At 44.2% G+C, this 25,097-nt stretch overlaps 1 protein-coding gene across 2 annotated transcripts in view; it reads right to left on the reverse strand.

The window, feature by feature from the left end:
- SKP2 (S-phase kinase associated protein 2) overlaps window positions 1-25,097 on the reverse strand; it is a 420,463-nt gene that overhangs the window by 15,032 nt on the left and 380,334 nt on the right. Inside the window, exon 10 of one of the 2 annotated variants that reach the window (XM_044069968.1) lies at window positions 23,724-23,862. The exons of the other annotated variant lie outside the window; for it this stretch is intronic. Within the exon in view, the coding sequence (XP_043925903.1) occupies window positions 23,859-23,862 (4 nt within the window). The 3' untranslated portion in view covers window positions 23,724-23,858. Of the gene's footprint in view, window positions 1-23,723; window positions 23,863-25,097 lie in introns of those variants that run through there. 2 annotated transcript variants of the gene reach the window in all.

A 25,097-nucleotide genomic window follows, 5' to 3' on the forward strand; every position in this document is an offset into this window, starting at 1 on the left:
TACGTGTGTGTGTGTGTGTGTGTGTGTGTGTGGGGGTTCCTACCCTATACTTGATCTCAACAATTTTGAAAGGCACGTCAAGTACCCCATCCAGATGGGAAGAATGAATGGCACTGACAAGACAGATGTCTACTGCATGAAAGTGTTTGGAAACCCCAAGACAGGTCTTTCTAATTTGCTGCGAGTCAGGTCAACTTCCAATATAAGATACTACCATTTGCTCTGTAACCTATCCCTAATGTTCACCAGTGTTCTGTTTGTAGTCGTAAATTACTTTTAGGAGAAGGGACTCCTCATCCTCCATACACGAGTGACTGGCTCTGGGTATCCCATCCAACATGTGCCTTCTTAATTCTGTGATGAGGAAGACTTCTGTATTCCATTCTAGCCTTTCTGCTTAATGATGTTTCAGGGTGAGATTCACAAGAAAAAGATCAAAGCTTAGCCCAGTCTACTGTTGTGGCTAAGAGGGTGCAATTTCAAGCCCTTTGGTCCTTTTTGGTATAGAAAGCTATCCTAGTGCAATTTCAGAAAAATCTTCCAAAAGGGTTAGGGTGACATCTGACCTCTCATTTGAGTCTGGGTGTCTTGGGGGTGATCTTGAATGCCACAGAGCCTTCCACTGGATACAAAAATTCTAAGTGGAAGAAGGGCCTCATGACTGAAAATTATCATGTCCCCCAACTCATTTGGTGAACTTGCAAGTTATTCTGATCTATCAAAGACACTTGTTTGAATTGGTTCTCAGGTGGTCCATGATCAAGATATGCATTACTGCAGTCTTTGTGCACAGGCTTGACTAGAAAGTCTTTCATGGCTGTTTGACTGCATGGAAATTGTGTTCCTCAAATCAGAATCTGCTCGCAGTAAACAAATTGTGAACCAAATTTAATGACAATGACAATTCTATGCAATTTCCTCACTGTTAATTGGAGTGAATGTTGCTTTACATATTGACATTCTTTGTAAAGAGAAAAACTGTGTTAGGAAATCATATTTTCAGATCCTCTCACAATTTGTGGATTTACTTAACTTTAGCTCAGTTTTACATACTTACCTCCTACATTTATTTAATTCATTTCTTTTTTTTCCCACAACAGATGTTCTGTACAAACATGACTTGTTCACTGACCACAAACAGGCAAAATAATCTGGACCTTTTCTGATTCTACCTCCCCTTCAGTGTTTTTCTTGACCAGGAGGACTCCCCATAGCTCCAGCTGGCAGATGTGGAGCCCCAGTCTCTAAAGGGGACCGCTTTTCTTGAGTCACAGTAAAGCAGCAATTTGGCACCCCAACTCCATCTGCAAAGTGTCAATCATCAAAATTTGCAGTATGTGAAAGAAAGATTCACATTGAGATTTTTGGGATTGCCAAAAGACAGGAAGTGATAGCAACAAAAGATCTATGAGCACATGGGGAGTCTACAGCTACTGGCACTTACAGGCTGCTGCAACATCTTCACATTTGTGAAAGGCACCATGAAGACCACATCTTTCATCTAGTCCAGAAGATATTGGTGTCTAAACATGGACCCCACCATTATTCCTCATCTGTACTGCTTAAGATATTCCATCTTAATAGGCAGGGGTGACTAACATTACAGAGAGCCCATCACTGAGCCATTGAAGGTAATCTCTTGAGCTGGACTCAAAAGGAGACTTCTTTCAGTATATGAAAATGAGACTACAGTCACAGGGGGCCTACTCCAGGAGCATTAGCAGAAGTACCTTAAGACCACCAGGACTCAGTTTAGGCAGGGGGACTAGGTAGACTTCCATCTTCCCAATATTATCCAGGCAGCCTAGGTCAGCAGGAGCTCCTGGCGAGTTACCATCTAGAAATAACAGTTAAATCTAAGATAGGACTCTAATCTGTGACCAATACTGGATTTATTGACTGTTCCACTTCAATTCAGCTTAAATTTTGTGGATGTTCCCAAGTTCAGGGGTTAAATGAATCATATATTACTACAAGCCTTAATGTCATAGATCTTACTAGGGGAATGCACCTAGCATCTGAGACGGTTAGTTTTCCCCAACCACTGAGTGAGCATATGTTCTGCAATAAATGGATATATTAGGATCTGTACAATGGCAAACAAATGAACACTTGGCCTATTTACAGGGAATTCCAATAGCAATCATAGAATGGAAGAGCTGTCCTAGCAAACGGTGATGGTGGGAAAACATATGTGAGTAAATGAGGAAGGTCTCGTCAAGACCAACTGATATGGTAAGAAAGTACAGTTTTATCCCTCTTATCATAACTGGTAGATGTTCGACTGGATCAGTGTTGCAGTACTGATTCTTGGGTTTTCTGCTATGCAGAGGCCTACAACTAACCCGATTTCCAGAGTTTTTGCATCATCCCTAGCCGATGGACATCTGAAGACAAACACCTGAAAGTCAGGGTAAAGAAGCCACACTGGCACCACCTTCAAGTCGTTCTGAGCAGTGAACATGCAGCCTGATTGAGGACAGCCTGACCTCCCCAGTTGTCTGAATTGGAGTGAGAAAGAGTAAGATCACAGGAGGCAGAGAGGGGATGACACAGACAGAAATGAAAGGAATGAAGGACTTGTTCTGAGGGTTTGGGAAGAAAAAGTACAGTTTTGTACCTACCATAAATGTAGATGTCCGATAGGTATGCATCTGCAGTCATCGCATATGGGTTGTCCTGCCTCAGGCAGCCCTTTGGTCGGCCGGATTCCAAAGTCTGGGTCCGGCGTCGGCTGATGTCGCACTTTCCCCGACGTCAGAGCGCCTGGGGTATAAAAGCATCAGCCGACGCCATCTTCCTCAGTTTTTCTTGCCCCAGATGCCAGGTGCCCTCTAAGGAAGGCTAAATTTGGAGAGATGCATTTAAAAATCCAAACATGCACAATAATATAAAAACAAATACACCATAATAGATCCCCCCAGCTAGCTATAAGAGGGGTAAGTACCCAAGAAATACCACAGAGGGGAAGGAGGGAGGGTAAACCTGACTGCAGATGCATACCTATCGGACATCTACATTTATGGTAGGTACAAAACTGTACTATGTCCTTCAAGGATGCATCTGCAGTCATCACATATGGGTAGAATACCATAGCCAATCTGGGGGTGGAGGAACTATGTAAAGGATGGTGTAGTTAAAATGCCCTGCAGGACTGCCGTAGCAAAGCCTGCTCTGGATCTGGAATATAAAGGTAAATTGTAATGCTTGGCAAATGTATGCACGGAGCTCCATGTAGCAGCTTCTAAAATTTCCTTGGTAGCCACCCCTCTTAAGAAGGCTGTGGCTCTCGTGGAATGAGATCTAATGTTTGCTGGCACAGTTTTTCCATGAAAGGAGTAACAAAAACGAATGCAATTCCCTATCCATTTTGAAATTGTCTGTTTCGAAATTGCTTTTCCTTGTGTACCAGCAGCATATGTTACCAACAGCTGGTCAGTTTTTCTGTAACCTTTAGTTCTGTCCAAGTAGTAGCGCAACTGTCTGTGTATGTCCAGGGTGTGCAGACGTTTCTCCCCTTTGTTTTGTGGATTTGGAAAGAAGGTAGGCAAGTGAATAGCTTGATTTAATGAAACCCTGGATACTACCTTTGGCATAAATGTAGGATTGGTTCTCAATGAAACTCTGTCCTGATGAAAAATAAGGAATGGCTGTACTGCCATAAGGGCCTGTAACTCAGATACTCTTCTTGCTGAGGTTATGGCCAGAAGGAAAGCAGTCTTCCAAGACAGGAACGTCTTAGGAGAGGATGAGAGAAGACAGGTGGATCAGTATTGTACTCTGCTGAAATTGCTGAAGCATGAATTTTAATGGAAGAGTAAGACAGACCATTGTGGAACATTTCTGCCAAGTATTCCAGGATATGTGCCATGTTCATCACTGTCGCATCTAGGCCCTTTGTGGTGTTCCAAATGTGAAATCTTTTCCATTTTGCTGAATATGCCTTTCTTGTGGAAGGCCGGCGAGCTGCGAGCTTCCATAATAATATCTTTCACTCTCTGGGATAGCTTGTCCTGAGGAGGAGTCAAGGTATTTTCCAGGCTGTTAGTTGCAAGGTTTTCAGGTTGGAATGCAGAGTTTTGTAATTGTGCTGTGTCAGTAGAAGTGGCCATAGAGGAAGAGGCCATGGTTTCGTGCGTGACAGGCTCTTTAACAGTGGGTACCAGTGCTGTCTTGGCCAGTCCGGAGCTATCAGAATCACTTTTGGCTGCTCTGTCCTGATCTTCAGTAAAACCTTGGTCATTAATGGGAGAGGTGGAAATGCATACACTGTTAGAGTTCTCCAGCTGAAAGAGAGCGTCCACTTTCCATGCTTGTGGGTGGTATGTCCTTGAGCAGAATTTCTTCAGTTGATGATTGTGGGGGGAGGCAAAAAGATCTAAGTCCGGCCTCCCCCATGATTGTGTTATCTGTAGAAAGATGTCTGGGTGCAGCATCCATTCGTGTGCATCCATGATATTTCTGCTTAAGCTGTCCGCCAGTATATTGTCTTTCCCTGGTACAAACTGGGATTGTAGCTGTATATTGAGTTTCAAGGAAAGTTCCCATAGATTCAATGCCAGCCTGCAAAGAGGATAGGAATGGGTGCCTCCTTGCTTGTTTATGTACCACATAACCATGGTGTTGTCTGTCCTTATTAGCAGATGGCCATGATGCAGAAAGGGTTTGAAGGCTTCGACTGCATGTATCACTGCCAGCATTTCCTTTTGGTTTATGTGCATGCGTAGCTCTTTTTGTGACCATAAACCTTGAATGCATCTGCCCTCCATGTGCGCTCCCCATCCGTGGTCTGAAGCGTCTGTTGTAATGGTTTGGCTGGCTATTGGTTTGCTGAAAGGCAGACCCCTGTTTGACTGGCTTGCTTGAGCCCACCACAGAAATTCCTTTTGAAGGCATGGAATGAGTGGTATCAAAGTTTCTAGGCTGTGACTGTGCTGAGTCCATAAACTCCTTAGGTACCATTGTAGTTTCCTCATATGCAGCCTTGCTTGCGGAATCAGAAGGATGCAAGAAGCCATGTAACCCAGGGCCTGCAGGATTTTCCTTGCAGTCAGCTGGGTTTGTCTTGTCAGATTTTTGAAGTAATCTGGTAGTTGATTTTGTTTTTCTTCTGTGAGGAAGGCCATTTGGGTGGTTGTATCTAGATCTGCACCCAGAAAGGTTATTCTTTGGGATAGAACAAGTCTTGATTTGTGAAAGTTGACTGTATATCCCAAGGCCTGAAGTAGGTGGATGGCATAATTCAAGTGTTTTACCAAAGTTTGTTGGCTGTCCGCTTGTATAAGGCAGTCGTCCAGATATGGGTATATTTGAATCCCCTGAAGTCTGCAGTGTGCAATTACTGATGCCAGGCATTTCGTGAATACTCTGGGCGCAGTAGATAAGCCAAAGGGCAATGCTGAGAATTGATAATGCTCTGACCCTGCAAGAAATCTGAGGTGTCTTCTGCAACTTTGTCTGATAGGGACATGCAGGTATGCCTCCTTGAGGTCTAGAGTTACCAGCCAAGCCAAGACCCCTTGCCCAGCATGGGAAGGAGCTGCTGTAGAGTCAGCATTTTGAACTTTGGCACAATGAGATAAGTATTCAGTGCGGACAAGTCGAGAATAGGCCTCCATTGTTTTTCTTTTCTTGGAACAAGGAATAGTCTGGAATAAAATCATTGGCCTTGTTCTGAGAGAGGAACCTTTTCTATAGCTTTCATTTGCATTAAGCTGGAAATTTGTTTCAAAGCCTCTGCCCTTTGATTCGGTGGCAGGTCTGGCATGCCCTTTCTTTTTGGTAATGTGTGGAAATGAAACCTGTATCCTTTGTCTATTATTTGTAGTGTCCATTTGTCCCTTGTAATACTGTGCCAATTTTCTGAGAATAATGAAAGCTTTCCACCCAAAGGTGCTTCCAATTGAGCCCTGGTTGGCGGTGTCAAAGTAAAGTCATTGAGCCTGTCCTTGTGCAGCAGTTGAAGGTCCTGCATTACCTCTCTGGTTGGGAGGCTGCCATTGACGTTCTCTGTAGGAGCCTCTAGCTTGCCCTCTACCTCTGGCACGCCTGTTCTTGCCTCTCTGAAACCTCTCTGTGTCTGGAAAGGACCAATTCTTGGAAGGCCAATTCCTGCTGAATCTTGGTGGTTGTACTTGGAGAAAATCCTTGACTGTTTGCACGGATTTTGCCTTTTCTTCAAATTTCTTTAGGACCTCCTGAGCCGTGGAGCCAAATAACTTTTGCTTTTCCAGAGGAGCATCCAGCAGCTTTGCTTTAACATGGTCTGGCAGAGATTGTTCCTTCAGCCAAGCATGCCTACGTATGACTGCGCCAGTCATAGCTGACCTACATGAAGCTTCCAATGCATCATAACCACATTGCAAGAAATGGTTGCTAACCTGTTGTGAGTTATGTACCAGATCCTGAAGTGACTTGCGGTCTAGGGGTCAGGTGAAGACAGTTTTTTATGCAATTCATCTAACAAATACTCTTGGTACTGTATCATATGAAATTGACAATTTAATGCCCTCATAGAAAGAGTAGCAGAAGTATACACTTTTTACCCCATCTCTCTAAAGCTCTGGACGCCCTTTCAGAGGGAGAGGATTTTAGCAGTGCCAGATGCAACCCCTTTAGGGCCCTGGGAAATAGTTTCTGGATCAGCAGAGTGGGCCTTGTAAAGGTAAAGATGTGAGTCCGGGACCCTGTAGTACCTATCGGGTTTGGCAGGAGCCGGAGGGAGAGAATCAGGGGTTGTGCTAGAGTCAGAGTACACATCATCAATGACATTCAAAACAGGAGGAATAGCTAAAGGCCTATGCTGAGGCAAATGTAAAAAGGTCCTTAATCTTTTCCTGGAATCAGAGAATTCCTGGCCCTGCCATTGGAAATGCTCTCTCATGGTGTGTAGTGTCTCCCCAAAGGAAAACTCTTCAGGAGGGGAGGCTGAGGGAATAGATTCCTCTGCATCAGAATCTTCGTAGGCCGAAAAAGCCTCCTCCTGGTGGTCCGAGAGAGTACAGCCATCAGAGGCCTCATCTGAGGAGTGGGGATCAGAGAGCTCAACCCTGGGCCTTTTATCTGGAGGAGGTTGAGAGCCCCTGTCCGGATGAGATTGAGAGCCCCTAATTAAGGAGAAAAGATCCTCTGCTAAGATTAGAATCTGTGAACCAGTAGGGGGTCCCTGAGGGATAACCTTGGGAGGCAAAGCTTTTGAGAGTTTAGCAGCTTTAGCCCTGGAGAATGCCTTAATGGACATGGATGCAGGAGGCCTGGCTACACCACGTGCTGGTGTAGATTTGTCTAAAGGAATGGTGTCAGAAGGTTCCAGGACACATGTTTCTGTTGGAAATTCAATAACAGACTCAGCCGGGGCCTCCGGGACCGAGGTAGTCGGTTGAGCGGTTTCGGTAATTGGAAGTACCAAGGACTCTGTTTCAGCCGAGACAGAGACACTCGCGGTAGGCCTGGCCTTGGTTTCAGCCGAAACCGCGGCCCGCGTGTGTTGGTCCTTGTCCTTCCGTTTCTTAACTAAATGAGAAGTCGAAGTCTCCGACGGCATCTTATATGGAAAACTAGCCCCAAAACATTCCTCTGCAAACTCCGCCCGACGTCTAAGAGTGCGTCGGTTGAAGGAAGCACAGGCTGAACAGGCCGGGACGTCGTGGTCTGGGCCTAGACAGTGTAGGCAGTAAGAGTGGAAATCCTTATGAGGTATTTATTTCCCACAAGTTAAACAATTATTAACTTTATCTGTCATCGGCTGAGGCAAGAAAGAGTCCCCAACGGGGTACTTAGCTTTTTGAAGTCTTCGGTAGCTGAATTACAGGAGCTGGCCGACCGGCACTTGCGAACTGCTTCTGCTTCGGGCACCACGAGGCAAGAAAGACTGGGGAAGATGGCGTCGGCTGATGCTTTTATACCCCAGGCGTTCTGACGTCGGGGAAGGTGCGACATCAGCCGACGCCGGACCCAGACTTTGGAATCCGACCGACCGAAGGGCTGCCTGAGGCAGGACAACCCATATGTGATGACTGCAGATGCATCCTTGAAGGACATCTGACAGATGGATAGCCTGGTTTAGAGTAAGTTCCGATACCACCTTAGACGTAAAGGATGCGTTTTGTTGTAAGGGTTACCTTATCTGTGGGAAAGGCAATGATGGTCTCTTTACATGAGCACTTGTAGCTCTGTGACACTGCTTGCTGAGGTGATAGCTATAAGGAAGGTGGTCTTCCAAGTGAGCATCATTAGACAGGCAGAGTCAGATGGTTCAAAAGGTGGCAAGGCAAGTTTTTCTAGCATATAATTTAGATCCCTGGAAAGAACAGAGTTTCTTTTGGTTAATCTCAGGTGAATGACCTTTTTTAGGAAAGGATATATGTCGGGGTGTAAGATGATAGGTGAAGAACAGTGCAGGCAAGCTCAGATGGCAGAAGCATGTAATTTAATACTGGAGTAGGAAAGTCTCTGTCTAAACAGGCCTGTAAGGTAATCAAAGATTGAACCGATGTCTACCTGAGAAGAGTTGGTGTTCTTGCTGTGACACCAGATGGAAAATCTCTTCCGTGTTGTCAGATATAATTTTCTGGTATTAGGTTTCCAAGCCGCCTTTACAATCCCACACTGAAAATCTTCTCCAGGTAGGGCTGACAAGGACAAAGAACTGATGACAGAGCCATGGACTAAAACTAAATGCCAAGAAATGCATAATAATATCCTTCGGGAAGTCATCTACCACTGGTAACCATCACATTGACAACACACCCCTTCAAATTGACCCAGTAGTCAGGGACTTGGGGACATAGACCGTAATCTAGCATTTGACCATCATGTGTCTACAGTATTGAGAAAATTATTCTACGTTGCAGAACTTATAAACAAAGATCTAGGTATCTAGGTCCAAGGAAGTCATCGTTCCACTGTATTCAGCATTCAATAGTCCTCTCATTGAAGTACAATGCCCCCTTGGGCATGTACCTAGTCAGGCACGTCCAACAAATGGAACGTCCACAGAGGTTCCTCACTAAAAGTATACAGGGTGTAAGTAAAACGTCCTATGCAGACTGCCGCAAGGCAGTATCCCTGTATTTTAATTTCCTACTCGCTGTTAAGGGGAGATCTATGCCTGATATACAGGGCATTGTCAGACACCACTCTGATGAACCTCCTGCGTATCAGCAAAACAAACAGCACCAGAATTACCCGTTCTAAAAACTTAAATCTTGCCCGAGATATAAATAGGACCTGCTGGAGCGACAGGTATGTATCCCAGAGACTACCCCATCTCTCGAATAGGCTCCCCCATCCATGTGAAGCAGAGTTCCTCCCTAACCCAATTCAACTGCAACTTGGACAATTGGATAGGAAACTGGAAATGTATCCCTGGTTTGGCACCTATGTCTCTAATGGACACAGTTAACCTGTAAATGGTTCATCTCCCAAATCCATGCTTGCACTTATCAAGGGTACCAGAAGTTGTCAGAGATTTGGAATGCATGGCTAGACTTAAGGCCCTTGTTGTCGTTAGCCTAGTAAACTCCTATGAACCTATAATGGAAAGCATGTGCTTAGGATAGGTGACATTTTTTGGTGTCAAAACACAATCCTCTAGGCTGTTAATCTGTGTGTGAGAATGGAATACAGATCCCCTGGCTTGACTAACGAGATCTACTTCCTGCAGTAGTGTGTGGAGTCTCCCCTTGCTTATGGTCAAGAGAATGAAGAACCAAGTACTGCCTCAACCTGAAGGGGAACACTAGGATCATGCTGGGACTGTCTGCCCTGACTTTTATTGGTACCCTGAGAATCGGAGGCAAGGGGGAGGAACGCATACATGAACAGGTTTGTCCATCTGAAAGAGAAAGCATCCATTTTCCAAGTCCCTGTTTGTTGAGTTCTGGAACACAACTTTGGTAGCTGTCTATTATGGTAAGAGATGAAAAGGTATATTGAGGGTACCCACCACTACACGGTTAGGTCCAGGAATACCTCTCTCTTCAGTATCCATTCGTTGGGGTCTAGAATATCTCTGACTAGAGAATCTGCCAGGGTACTGCTCTGATCCATAATATGAGATGCTGTGAGAGTCTGTCTTAGTTCTTGAGTCGGAATCCAAATCTTCCTGGAGACTGCACTTAGGGTAGGACAGGGTATCCTCTTGCTTATATACCACATCACTGTGGTGTTGTCTAAATCTGCAAGGTCCGTGGGCTTAAATTCTGCTGAAGGGCCTTTATGGCCAAGTAAACTGCCAGTAGCTCCTTTTGATTTCCATGCAGCCTTCTCTTTTGTGGTGTCCAGATGCCTTGCATTTTCATGGAACCTAAGTAGCCACCCCAAGCTATGTATGGTATGCCTGTGGCAATGGTCTTAGCTGCTTCTGGTAAAGAGAAATTTGCCCCTATGTTCTGTTATTCCATCACAGCAGCTCCTTCTTCAAGCATGGAGGAAGACGCAATAGGATATCTCGGGGTCAAGAATTGTGTTCCCAAACAATTTTAGGAGCCACTGAAGTTTTCTTGTGTGGAAATTTGCAAGTGGAATCATGAGAATTCAGGATGCCAAGCAACACAGAATCATCAGAAATTTGCTTGCCGAGATGTGTTTTGTTAACAAGCTGGTCAGGTAGTTTTCCCAGGACAAGATATCTTTCCTGACAAAGAAGGCTTTCTATTGGGATGAATCTATGAGGGCTCCCAGAAAGAAAATCCAGGTTTGAGGATGTGTTTATGACTTTTGAAAATTTAAGGTGAGACTTAAGTTGTGAAAATAGTCTATGGTGATCTGCAGGGTTGTCTAGAGACTCTGCTGTGGACTTTCTATGAACTAGATGGACCTCTAAGTATGGATAAATATGAACACCTAGAGTTCTGCAATGTGCCATCAGTGGAGCTAAGCACTTTGTGAAAATTATGGGTGCAGTAGATAGCCCAAATGGTAAAGCATGGAACTGGAAGTGGGAGCCTGTTACTACAAATCTTAAGTATTTTCTGTGGCTGTCTACCATGCAAACATGGAGGTATGTACCCTTTAGGTCTACAGTGACCATGAGGGCATCTTGGAAGATCAAAGGACGTCAGTTTTTGTAAAGTATTTTGAATTTTGGGATATTGAGAAACTTATTTAGTTTTGAAAGGTCCAAGATAGGCTTCCAGGTGCCCTCCTTTCTTACAAGTAGAAAGATCCTCAAGTAGAAGCCTTTTCCCTGCTAACCTGGAGGAACAGGCTGAATAGATCCTTGATGAAGTAGTTCCCTGAAAATACATGGCAATAGGCTTTCCTGTTCTTTTGGTGGTTTGGGATGCCTAAGAAGGGTGGGATTTCTCTGAACTGGATGTAGTACCACTTTTCTATGATGTTGAGGGCACACTAGTCCCTGATAATGGTTTTCCATTGATTTAGGAAGGAAGCGATTCTTCCAGACTCAGGTTTGGAGGGGGAAGAGTGGGTAAGGGTATTGGGGGATGGGGTTGAAACTAGTCTCAGTTGGTCTCCATGTTGTCTGGGCTCTTTGGAGCTCCCTATTCTGTGCAATTGTTCTCGTTGCTATCTATTGTAATGTCTGGATCTTTTGACATGTGGAGGCCTGCCATTATATTGTTTAGGGGGAAAGGCCAAGGTTTTGAGGGGTATTGCCTACTTTGGTGTTGGAGACAGATACATTTTCTTTCTTATTCAGCTTCTCAAGAATCTGTTCAGCTGGAGGTCAGAAAAGGAATTCTTTGTCTAATGAAGCACCCAGTATTTCAGCCTTGACCAGATGCGACAGGGGCTGGGTTCTGAGCCATGCAGATCTGCAGATGACAGAACCTGTGGCATCTGCTCTGCATGATGCATCCAAGCAGTCATAACCACACTTTACTAAGTGTCTGAAGACTTGCAAAGTTTCTCTTGCTGTCTCCTGAATTTCCTTCTAAAAGGTTCTATCTGCAGTAGAGTAAATCTTGGACAGAATTTTGTCTTGTGGAGATTCAAGGTACTTTAACATATGGAATTGGCAAGTCAGTGCTCTCATTGCCAGGGTGGCAGAGGTACAAGCTTTGTATTGCCAGATCTAATAGTCTGCTTTCCCTATCATTACGTAAGGGATGTCTAGTTTGCTTCTAGGTACACCTTTGGTGGATTCACTAGATACTACCGAGGGGTCAGCCTTGCGATTTTTGTAAAGGTGCTTGTGAGAGTCAAGCACTCTGTAAAACCTCTCCAGCTTCAAAGGAACAGGCAGTAAAGAATCGGGATATAAAGCAATGTCTTCAAAGATGACGCAGAGTACTATGTGTACAATAGGGATAGACAGTGGCCTGGAAGAAGGCAAACTCAGCAGTTTCCTGTAAAGGGTGAGAGCTGCTCACTTTCCCAATTGAAAGCCTCCATCATTTTATGACAGGAATTCCCCCCAACGAGAGGTCCTGTTTGGGGGTAGGTGGAAGAGAGGGTGTCAGAGTCTGAATCCGGACAACTTTGTGGTGGATTACCCAGAATAGGGATACTTCTCCTCATCTTCTGAGCTTGAGGAATCTGAACCTTCCTGAAAGGCCACCTCCCCTGCTTCTTTCAGATGGGAAGACTTCAGGAGTAGGACTGTGGGGGTGCTCCCTGGATTTCATGAAGACCATGAATTCCTGTGCTATTGGCTTCGAACCGAGTTGAAGTGACTGAGGGCAGGGACAAAGAAAAAGAAATAGTTTGCTTCAGTTTAGGTATCCGTTTAGAAGATATTATCCAAGGTTGTGGCAGTCCGACTGCAACTTCGGTGAAGATTTTGGTAGCCAAATTACACAGGACGTCTCCCTTGAGACCCACAATCTGAACACTGGCAGTTGATGCCTTCCGAGTGACCCCAGACCCAACCAACATTTATATTGTGCTAACCGTTGTGGGTTGGCTGGAAACCGGGGCAGCCTACCGAGGGGCCATGCCAGAAGGTTCAAGCCTAGAAGTCGCTGGACTAGTGAGCTGCAAAGGCACCCTAACTGGGGCAGTCGACCTAGGAAATACTGATGGAGCTTTATCGAAAATAGAGTCCTTGCTTTTCCATTTCTTTGAAATGACGTTAGCAGAAGCTCATGTTTGAAAAGACCCAGTTCTAGCTGTGGGGTTGCAAAACTACTGGGGGAAACAAAACTGAGGACTCCATATGGGTGGCTAATACCTCATCCCTAAATTTGAGGGGTTCTGCTTGAACTCTAGCACAGTTGGGACAGTTAGAGACGTGCTGTGGCCCCAAGCAGAACAGACAAAACAAGTGAAAACCTTTATGTGGGATTTGACACCAAGCAACTGTTGATCTTTTTAAAAAGATAATTAATAGAGGAAAATCCCCAACAGGATATTTATCTGACTGGAAGAAGACATTTGGGGAAAAAAAAAAACAGTCTAAGGGACCACTGTGGTGAATCTGAGGCTTTGGGGATTTTGTTCATTTAACTGTATTTCTTCCTTTATTCCACTTTTAAACAGATTTGGGGAGGGGGTACAATGAATTTAACTTTTTGGAAAAATGTGACGGGAGCTCAAACGAATGTGTAAAATTTCAATTGTGTAACAGTCATACTAGTCAAGTGTTACAAAGTATGCATACGCTGTTCATATGAAGATCATTATTTACAACAAAGCTGATGAACTATAAGTGATCTAACCAAATGGCTGCTTTGTCAATTTTAATACAGAATACAAATGGCATTACAGGCACAGAAAAAAGTACTGAACTATATTAAAAGGTACAGATTGCCATGTTGCATAAGATACATTTCAATAGAAATTAATGCATCTATTTAATAAAGAGAATTTCAGTATGGATATTTAGCAAAATATCAGGGGCAAAGAAAAAGGGGTGCTACATTGATAAGTAGAGGCATTTCAATTGTGATAGAAGAGGGGGGATAAAAAGATATAATGGAACATTTGTAGCAGTGAGGGGATACTGGCAAAGATTTACTGTGGCTATATTCTCTCTAAAGCTACAATTAAAGAATTTAAATGAATTATGGGAGAAACAATAGGTTTTCATGAAGGTATTTTAATTGTAAGTAGTGAAAATAATTTATTTTCTAGCACTGAAAGTGCTAGAAAATAATGGGGCCCTAGAAAGGAAACTAATAATTAGAAGAGGTAGTGTATATGGGGCCCTAGAAAGGAAACTATAATCAGAAGAGGTAGTGTGATAAAAAATACATATGAAAGTATTTGTGTATGGTGAATGCTACTCCAGGAACAACAGTTCATAAGGAATAAGCATATTATGTTCCAAGATACAATACCCTGGCTAGGAAAGACAGATGCTACAATAACAAATGCATGTGCATTTTGCTAAAAGCATTCAGACTCATCTAACAAAAAGAATTTGACAATGCACCAATAGAAATAATAACCAGAAGGGACTGTTTAGGCCTTGAGATAAAATGGAGAAGGATTTTAAAAGTATAGCGGAATTAAGGAGGAAATGCACGTGGGAGAAAAGTAACAAAAACTATGGGGGAAGACTGGCAAAAGTTAAAATGTTGCAGAAGAGTGGGAAGCTTGCAGATCAAGTAGGGGAACAACTGTAAAGTGATAAGTGCAAACTAAATGCACACACAGGCCCATGCAAGAGTTTAGGAAAATTGTGTTTAAACCATTGATGTTATGTGATCCTATCTCGCCTACATTCTGTACTGATGGGCTCGGAGCCGATCCCTCGGCTCCGACTCGGCACGTTATGCTATAGAGCGAAGCCTCTTATTGGCTGAGCTATTCTCTATCCCAGGATGCACCACCACTAATCCCCCAGATCTCGTTTGCCGCTTACAAACTAGGACGTGGTCTCAAACTTGGCTGAGCTAAGTACTGTTTTTTTCTAAAGTTTCCTGTCAGGAAATTCCTTATTCTTACCCAAAAGCTGTTTTAACAGCTATTGTTGTTGTACGAGTGTGTTTTGGTACTTTTTTTTTGAGGTAAATTGTGTGTTTGTTTAAGGGAAAGGTTTCCCGTTTAAGTTAGAGGGGCCTTCCCCTATTCTTCAGCTAGTTTCTCTTATTTTTTTTCAAGGAGGTCAAGTACCTGTTTAAATTAGAGGGTCTTGGCCCTCCCTTTTAGTGTTTTCTGTCATTGTATTGTATCGTTTAAAAAAAAAAAAAAAAAAAAGTTTAAAGTTAAAATTTTTTGTATTGTGGTAAAGTATTTGTTCTGACAAGATAGTGCTTCTTTCCACTGTTTTAGTGTTTTTTGACAGGCATTATGTCAAAAGAACATAGACCCTCAGGGTTCAAAAAGTGCACGAGGTGCGGTTATAAGATGTCTATAACCGATGACCACTCCTCGTGCGTATATTGTTTAGGCGCCAAGCACCTACAGGAGTCCTGTAGCGTGTGTCACACCTTTTCATCTAGAGTCCTCCAAGAGAGGGAAAATAAATTAATACTGAAAGAGCTGATTAAACCCTCCTTCGAGGCGGCCTTATCTTCCTCATCCTCTCCTACCAAGAAGAAGAAAGCGTCGGCTCCGACCAGCCCGTCGGAACCGACTGCTAAGAAACCTAGGCAGGCTTCTCCATCAGCTCCACGGACTTCGGAGCCGAGGGCGGAACGGTCTGCCTCGATGCCTCCAGTCTCGACTCCTGGTTTCGGAGCCGAGGACTGGGGCGTCGAGAGGCGGGTCACCTTCATCGGCTCCACTGATTTTGGAGCCGATGAGGGTTGCCGGCTCAGACTCTTCCTCCTCGGCACCGAGGGAAATTGTTTTGGGATCTCCCTCGGAACAGATATTGGTCGAGTCCATTCGGAGCCGGTCCCCCAGTCCTTTGGAGCCGATGGAGAAGTCGGTTCGGACCCGATCGGTTTCATCTAGATCCTCCAAGATGTCTGATTCGGACATCGACAGGGTGCTCCTAAGACTTTTCCAGTCTCCTGTGTTCCAAAAGTTAGTTTCGGCTCCAGCCCATTCGGCTTCGGAGCCGATGGTCCACCCTGTAGTTATGGTTCCTCCTCCAACAGCCTCGGCACTGTTGGAGCCGGTGCTGGTGGAGCCGATGGAGGTTTTCGGGTCGGCCCCGACCCTTACTCCAACCCCGGCTCTCGAGTCAGAGTTCGGTACGCGGACCTCCTCTGTCGGCCCCAGGGGAGACGCTTCGGGACTGATGTTTTCGGTCCCAAGCCTTCCTCTCGGTGCGTCGGCTGCGGGGGTACCGTCTACTATTGTGGCTACGGGGGTTGGACCTTCCCAGGATTCTGGTGGTCCGGCCTTCAGGGCCATGAGGAGTGCGTTAGCCAAATCTTCTTTGGCTACCTCCACGGTCTCTGCAGCACCTTCACTGCATACGGAGACTGGGTCTTTGGCAGTCCCCCTGTCCTTAGACAGCGGAGCCCCGGGGCCTGAGGTCACCCCCACTGGGGGTTCCCCCCCTCCTGGAGGTCCCTCTGAAGCTTCTTCGGAGGAACCCCCAAGGAAAAGATTGTGCAAGAGGAAGCACGTTGACTCCCTTGATGAGTCTCTCACGTCAGACACTGATCTTGATGATGCAGAGGGGTCCCCTAAGTCGTCCTCAGATGATGTCTCCTTTGCAGACATCCTGGAAGCCCTCAAACAACGAGGCGGCTGGCATTCCAAACCCCCTTCTGCTGACAAGTCGGTGTTCCTTAAGGCCTTCGGGGCTCAGCCCTCCGCCTCCTGGGTGTCTCTGCCCTTCGACGAGCTCCTAGATTTGATCTGTCGAAGGGCGTGGGAACACCCAGACTCTGTGGAACCGGTGCCTGCTCGCCCAAATAAGTTCCTGTCAGCACCCCCAGAAAAGGAGTTTTTGACGAAAGGTGTGGCTGTAGATGCCATGGTGGTGGCATCTGCTACCCAACAAGATGTAGCAGAGGCTTCGACGTCCGTCCATCCTCCTAATAAGGAGTCTAGGAGCATGGATCGGTACGGTAAGCGCACCCTCAGTTCAGCGGCCTTTACCTTAAGATCCCTGAACTATTTAACGCACTTCACCAGGTTTCAGAGGGATCTGATCAAGGAGCTTTCAGATACTCTCTTGGGTATACTACCTGAGCAGCTGGCCCAGACGGTTGGCTCTCAGTTGGCTACGCTGTCATCCATATCAAACTCGTCCATGAGGCTCATTTCTTATGCGGCCAAGGGGGCGAGTAGAGTGGCGGGTACAGGTATTGCTCTACGGAGGCAAGCCTGGCTCTGCCTGTGTCATTTTGCGGAAGCCTTCAAGTCTTCCTTTGCCGACGCTCCCTTTGATGGGTCTTCTTTGTTTGGACCCAAGGTAAAGGACACATTGACCCGCTGCGAGCAAGAAGGTAAGACTTTGACTGCCGTAGGGGCACGATTTTCCACTCCCTTTCGGCCTTACCCCAAGGCTAAAAGAGGAGGGAAAATGTGGTTCCGTAGATCTCAGAAGTCTTATCCCTCACAGCAGGACGATCCCCCTTCTAGAGGCAGAGGAGGGGGAAATTCTTCTGGAAGATGCCGTCCCAGAGGCGGCAGAGGCCCCCGCAACACTGGAGACCGCGAGTCCTTTTGAGGCTCTTCAGCCTTTCACAATCCCTGAGGGATTGCCTGACTGTGTAGCTCCGGAGCCAGTCGGGGTCGCTTCGAGGCACCTAAAAGCCTGGGAAGGTATCACTCAGGACCGATGGGTGCTTCGAATTATCGCCGGAGGTTACGCCATTCTCTTTTCTCACTCCCTACCTCCATCCAAGAAAATCCCGGACCCGCCACCCAGTCAACGGGAAATTGCAGCCTTAGAAGTCTCAAAGCTGCTTCAAAAAGGAGTCATCCAACCGGTCCCCGCAGACCAGATCGGATTAGGGACTTACTCAAGATTCTTTTTGGTGCCAAAAAAGACCGGGGACTTGAGGCCCATTTTGGATCTCAGCATTCTAAATCGTTCAGTCAAATAGTCCAAGTTCCGAATGGTCACCCTACAATCCATTCTCCCACTGCTGGAGAAAGGTGTTTGGATGTGCTCCATAGATCTCAAGGACGCTTATTACCATATCATGGTACATCAAGCGTCCAGGAGATATCTGCGCTTCAGCCTAGGAGACAGTCATTTTCAGTTCCGCGCGCCGCCCTTTGGTCTCACCACAGCCCCCAGGGTGTTCACCTAATGTTTGGCGGTCGTGACTGCTCACTTGAGAAGTCTAGGATTCCAGGTGTTTCCGTATCTAGACGACTGGCTCCTAACTGCCACCTCCAAGCATCTACTATTGCAGAGCCTACAAGCCACAATATCACTGGGCACTTCCCTTGGAATCACCTTCAATTGGCCAAAGTCTGTGTTGCTGCCATCTCAACACATAAGATTCATCGGAGTAGAGATAGACTCAAACCGAATGCGGGTCTATCTTCCTACAGAGAGGATATAAACCATACAGGCTCAAGTTCGAGCCTTACTTCCCAGATCCAAAGCCCCAGCCAGAATGGTCCTGCAGCTACTGGGATCTATGTCCGCCACGGTTCTTCTAGTTCCCCTAGCAAGGTTGCACATGAGAATTCTCCAGTGGCTTCTTTCAACACAGTGGTCCTTTCAGGATCTCCCTCTCAGTCACCTCATATGGATCACGGAAACCTGCAAACGGGACCTTCGCTGGTGGCTGGTGCCCTCCAATCTGGATCAGGGACGACCCTTTGTTCCACCTCCTCCTGTGGCCACTTTGACTACGGACGCCTCCCAGATGGGGTGGGGGGGGGGCATTCCCTGGGCAGGTCAGTCCAAGGCAAATGGCATTCGGAAGAGAGCCTCCTTCATATCAACATTTTAGAAATGAGGGCGGTGTTTCTGTCCCTACAAGCCCTTCACGATTACCTCCCTCAGGGCGTAATTGCCGTTCACTCCGACAACATGTCAGTAGTCTGGTACCTGAACAAGCAGGGAGGGACCAGATCCTACCCCCTTTGCAGAGAGGCCATGAGAGTTTGGGAATGGGCAGTGTCGACCAAACGATTTCTAGTGGCGACTCATATCCCTGGCAAGTCCACTGTGATAGCCGACAGACTGAGCAGAACTATCCTCTCTCCACACGAGTGGTCTCTGAACAATACGGTCGCAACTCAGATTTTCAGCAAATGGGGAATTCCTTGTTGCGACCTCTTCGCAACCCCGCTGAATGCGAAGTGCAAAAAGTTCTTCTCCCTCACTCCGGCTCGGGAGAGCCCTATGGACGCACTAGCCCATCCTTGGCCCACCGGCTTGCTATACGCTTTTCCCCCAGTTTCCCTCCTTCCCAGAGTGATCCAAAAGGCGTCTCACTTGGGGAGCAAAATGATCTTAGTTGCTCCTTACTGGCCTCGTCAGGTATGGTTCCCCTATCTTCGGAAATATGCACTGGACGGTCCATGGTTCCTGGATCAGATCCCAGACCTATTAGTTCATCAGTCGGGACTACTCCACCAGTCCCTCCACACCTTGAAATTAACAGCTTGGCTCCTCCTCTTCCGACTATAGTCAGGAATCATACCTTAGACCCGGAAGTCGTACATATCTTATCTTCGGCCCACAAGTCTGCCACTAAGAAATTGTATTCTAGCAAATGGGAGAGATTTATTATTTGGGCTCAACTCCGGGGTCTGGATCCCATCACTATTCCTGTATCGGAAGTCCTGAAATTTCTAACTTCCCTATTCAATCAAGGTTCTTCAGTCTCTACCATCAAGGTTCAATTGGCAGCTATTTCCAATTTTCATGAATCTATAAACCCACCTTTAATGAGCAACAGATTGTGTAAGACCTTCATGAAAGGTGCTGCGCTTTTACGTTTTCTCATCCTGCTCCTCCATGGGATCTCGATGTGGTGTTACGTGCCTTAACTTCCTCCCCCTTCGAACCGGCAGCAACATGTGATTTGAAATTTCTATCGTGGAAAACTGCCTTTCTGGTCGCGGTTACTTCTGCCAGAAGGGTTTCAGAGCTTCAAGCTTTGTCTGTAAAACCTCCGTACCTGATTTTTCACAAAGATAGAGTATCTCTCAGGCCAAATCCATCATTTGTCCCTAAAGTTTGTTCTAGTTTTTGTCTACAACAGTCATTAGAACTTCCAGTTTTCTTTCCAAAGTACTCAAAGCGGAATACATATTCCACACATTAGATGTCCACAGGCAATTGCGTTTTTATTTAGATAGGACCAAACAAACAAGGGAAACAGATCAATTGTTTGTGTCCTTTTCGGATAATAAATTGGGCAAAGCCGTCACAAAGGTCACTATTGCCAAATGGATCAGGGACTGTATTAGTCAAGCTTATTCCTCTTCTAATAAAGAGCTTACGACCTCTGTCAAAGCTCACTCTAAAAGAGCTATGGCCACTTCAATAGCATTCCATTCTAAGCTTGCCATTAGTGACATTTGTGCTCTTGACTACGTGGTCTTCCCGCACACCTTCATTTCCCACTACAAATTGGATGTGGCATCTTGGGGGCGAGCTTCATTTGGTTTCACAGTGCTCAGGAGGGTTTTCCAGTGAGCCACCCAGGATTTAGGTGCTAGGGACGCTGTCCCATCAGTACAGAATGTAGGCGAGATAGGATCACATAACATCTTTTAGTTATGTACTTACCATAACTTTAGATGTTTGGGATCCATCTCTACATTCAATAACCCACCCTCCTTCCCCCTTCCTTGGAGATCAGAAGAGATCGGACGGTCCGAATCCTATTGTTTCATCTTGAAACATCTGGCAATGTTATATAAACAAGTTATGTATGTGTGCATGAATGCGGACAAACAAGATCTGGGGGATTAGTGGTGGTGCATCCTGGGATAGAGAATAGCTCAGCCAATAAGAGGCTTCGCTCTATAGCATAGCGTGCCGAGTCGGAGCCGAGGGATCGGCTCCGAGCCCATCAGTACAGAATGTAGGCGAGATGGATCCCAAACATCTAAAGTTATGGTAAGTACATAACTAAAAGTTTTTTGACAGTAATCCCAGAACATATATGTTTTAAGAAAGACTTAGGCAACAGAAAGTGGAAAGAGCTGTGGCAAAACGCAGGTACCATATGACAAGGTTGACTAGGGAGCCTGAAGAGATAACAGGAATATTTGGGAATTTTTTGAAACTCTATATAGAGCTGAAGACTTGAAAAAAATCGGGAAAAACACACATTACATTTGGAAGTGATTTTGGAAAAACATATATTCCAAAGCCTGAAGTGGAAGCTCAACAGTTACTGTCACAACAGATTAAGGACAGAATCTTTTGCACAACAAAGCAAAGAGTGGATGCATTTCAGTAGAAATTTGGAAGTTAGGATGAATGTAGATGAAGATATGGATGGCAGTGTTTAATAATGTTTTGAAGGGGGGGATACCTGCATTCTGGAAAAAGTCAGTGGTGGTAGTATTACCAAAGGAGAGCAATGATCATGCAAATCCCACATCTCATAGACAAATTCTGATTCTAAATCATGATTACAAACTGCTTATGTCTATATTAAAAATGTTACTAAATCCAATAGATATGGATCAATGTGGTTTTGTGGAAGGGAGACAAACATTTGATAGCATTAATAGAACGATGATGATTCAGAGGGAATTGGAATCTAAAATATACTCCATCATTGTGTAGGTTGTATGCAGAGAATATATTTGACAGGGTGTCCAGGGCATTAGTAGGATCTGCATTCCCAAACAGTATAATGGAGCTAATAAGGAGAATTTATTAGATCAGAGGCAAAAAATAAAAAGTGGGACAAAATTATTCTGAGTAGAGGGAGAAAGGAGGATTTGTTAACTGTTTGGAACTTTTAATTATCACTTAAAAGACAATTTTACATAAAAAAAAACAAATCATGTTAACATATTCCCAGATGCAAACATCAGCTACAAGAATTTTCAGGGTATGAAATATAAAACAATGGCTAAAACACAAACTAATTAATGTGTAGGCACATAAGTTAAACAATTCTCGTATTTACAGTGACATGAAAGGAGGACATATTTAAGCATATGTGTTCAACAGGACTCTGTTGTGGCAGCTAAGGATATGTGGAAAATGTTTGGAAACAAATGGGAATGGACATGGACTGCAGGATACAGGCAGTGCAAATGTTTCAGTTCTTTTGGTCATTTACATAGGTCCAGCATGCATTTAGCAGCCACAGGAAAAGTGAATAATAATTGAGAGGAAGAAAATTATATGGGAAGAGAAGGGGAGAAGAGTAAGTGCAATAAGTCTATCATTCCTACTGAGTAGGTTGGTTTAGGCTGACTTAATCTCAAGAAATAACTTTAAAGCTACACAAGCGATACTTTTACATATGGCACAAGCAGGCAGCTAAAGATCAAAGTTCAAAACATTTCAGTGGAGCAAGGTAGAAGTATGAGGGATGCAGATAGATTACAGGTTTAAAAAAACAAGCCCTTAAGGAGAACAGAAGTAACTATACAGACCAATAGGGGTGGACAACATGGCTTTCTCGGATGGCTGCACTCTGACCACCAGCTTCATTTCAGATCTCCCAGTCTGAAAAAAGAAACTGATAGATAAAGGCCAGTAATTCTGCCAGTGTTACTCACCAGTATGTACACTGCCTGGATGACAACAAAGAAGCTTAGGAAGTCTTCAGCTGATCAAGAAAAAGCAATTCAAGCTCCAGCTTTGGTAATTTCCAGTAATTTAGAGGGAAAAATAAATTAAATGTGCTCAGAGCAGATTAAAATAAATGAAACATTGAAGACGCGTCTCAACTAAATAACAAATCTCTGGAAGAAAAGGAAGAAACTTTTAAACAGCCACTCAGAACAAATGAAACTGCAAAAATCAGATGTCAAAATGAAGAAAAGGCTGACTTTATGAAAGCACAAATAATTAACTGGATTGCTATTCCATTGGGGTCTATGGTTAATCGAAAGGACTAACTATTGAAAGCAAACCACTGAATGTCCATTCTTTGAACGTGCACTTCATCGAACCTGTGAGATAGGGAAAATAACTAGTTGGCCAACACTTACCCTCTCACAAGAGGCAGTATTTCAAACCTGTCCAGGTGGCGGGCTTTGATCCCCACACCCCTCCTCCAACTATATACCAATTCTGAGATCACACTACAGTGGGGAAGTGAGACGGGGAAGAGTTTCCCAACTAGTTTTAAGAACTATTTGCTCTACAAGGTAAAAGCATTAGAGAGGCTGGACAAAAGCACATTTAAGTTAATAGGCTGTAATCTTTGGCGTTTGGATAATGGGTTGGGTGTAAAAGTGCACTGATTATAATATATATACAGCTGAGATGTTTTCTTTTATTTTGCATAGGTGAATGTCCAGATTAATGCCTTGGTCTTAATCTAAAAACACTTTTTTGTGTAAACAATAAGGCTTTAAATGCAAGAGACCACTCTGAATGTACTGAATAGTTTTTCTTTAACAAATAACTGCTCACTGTGAAGTCTGCAACTGAGGGCAGCTGTACATTCTGTGCTTATGTTTCCATTGAAACACACTGACTACGGTTGAAGGAGATAAAGCTCAAGACATCCGGTTATTGTTGCTTAGCGAAACAAAATTAAAAAGTTATAAGGGCAAGCAGCTTAGTCAAAAAATAACATTTGAAATTATTGGAACTGAATAAGTGATGGCAGCTTTCTTGGTACCTAAATTCTTCGGTACATTTACTAGAGCAGAGTATAATTTAGTCTTATTTAAAGATAGCCAGTGTGCATTTTATTAAGGCTAAAACGTAATGCTTTCTGAAAGCATACAAGCTGTTTTTCACATCTGTGAAAGGAATAAAGTTAAGACAAGAAATCCGCTAGACCACTGAGTTCCTCTGTACAAAAAGACTTTATTCAGATAAAACGCTTGTTTAAAACACTTTTCGTCCGACAGAATCATTGGATTTCTTCAGACAAAAGAAAAACGTTTGATACCATTCAAATCACGTTTAAATAACCTCCGTCATGTCACCTAATTAACAAATGAAACATTTTAAAGTTACAAAATATTTAAAATTATTTAAACTGTTAATATAAAACTTAATATTTTAAAACCAAACATATTGTGTTAGCAGCAACCAGTTAGATCATGCAAGCATAATAATTAGTTCTGATAAAAATGAATATAATGATAATAAATAACATATACAAATTAATTGTGAATGATAAATCAGAAAAACAATAAAAAGATTATTATTATTACTAGTTTTAGAAATGGAGGAATGGGTGATTTTTCATTTTCATTATTATTAATTACCTGCAATGAGTTGGCACAGTCCTCAGACTGCACACTGACTCCTGTAAAGGCGCGGAAGAAGCATTCATACCTGTGGCATCGCTTCACATCATTTCTTTCACAGGTAGTACAAGAAAAGCTAGTGCAAATGTTAGCTAGTGATCCAATGAATGCAGGCAGGGCTGACCTTAGCAATTGTGGTGCCCAATTTTCATCATTGTGCTGGGGCCCCTCATCTAGTTACCATCTGCCACCCTACCACTTCCTGGTTTCTTGAACTTAAGACCATTTCAGATTAGATATCAGGACCGTATGATATTACATTCATTATATTACATATTACAATTATTATATTTTGTGATAACACATTAAAACTTAAAAACTAGTGGACTCTTGCATTACCCGATCCAACATCATGTAATTTCTGTGTCAGAGTCTGCTTAACTCGCTCAGGCACACCATAAGGAGTTTGTTTTATAGACCAATGAGGCCCTGTGTCAACATGGTGCGTCACCAGATGGGGGCACATTAGCTTACCAGTAAACATGTTCCCAAACTATGTAGTACTGCCTGGATCTCACAGGAGATAGATGCATACTTTCTCCTTGTTCTCTTTTTAATTTTATTGCATTTCACTTTTTTTGTGAGCCATACAGGAGGTGTGAAGCTGTGTTTACTAATACTGGACTTTTAACTACTATGGGAGAAAGACTACCAGCAGGAAAATGCGTGGGTCGTGTAAGGCATAGTACCTAATGCTGGGGCTCCCTGTTGGAGTGAGGCCCTAGTGGGACAAATTGGGCCAATTGCTCTAAGGCTGCCCCTGAAGACAGGAACACTAATAAACCTTCCATTTTACATACCGAACCTATGCGTTTTGTATGAAAAGTGCCACAACTGATATCTGAACTTTAAGTGGCAAAAAAAGACGGAGACTGCCTCCATGTCTGATGTATACAGTTGCAGTCTGT

The sequence above is a fragment of the Protopterus annectens genome, chromosome 1.part0, assembly GCF_019279795.1.
Source record: "Protopterus annectens isolate FY-2018-M chromosome 1.part0, PAN1.0, whole genome shotgun sequence".
NCBI classification, from domain to species: domain Eukaryota; kingdom Metazoa; phylum Chordata; order Ceratodontiformes; family Protopteridae; genus Protopterus; species Protopterus annectens.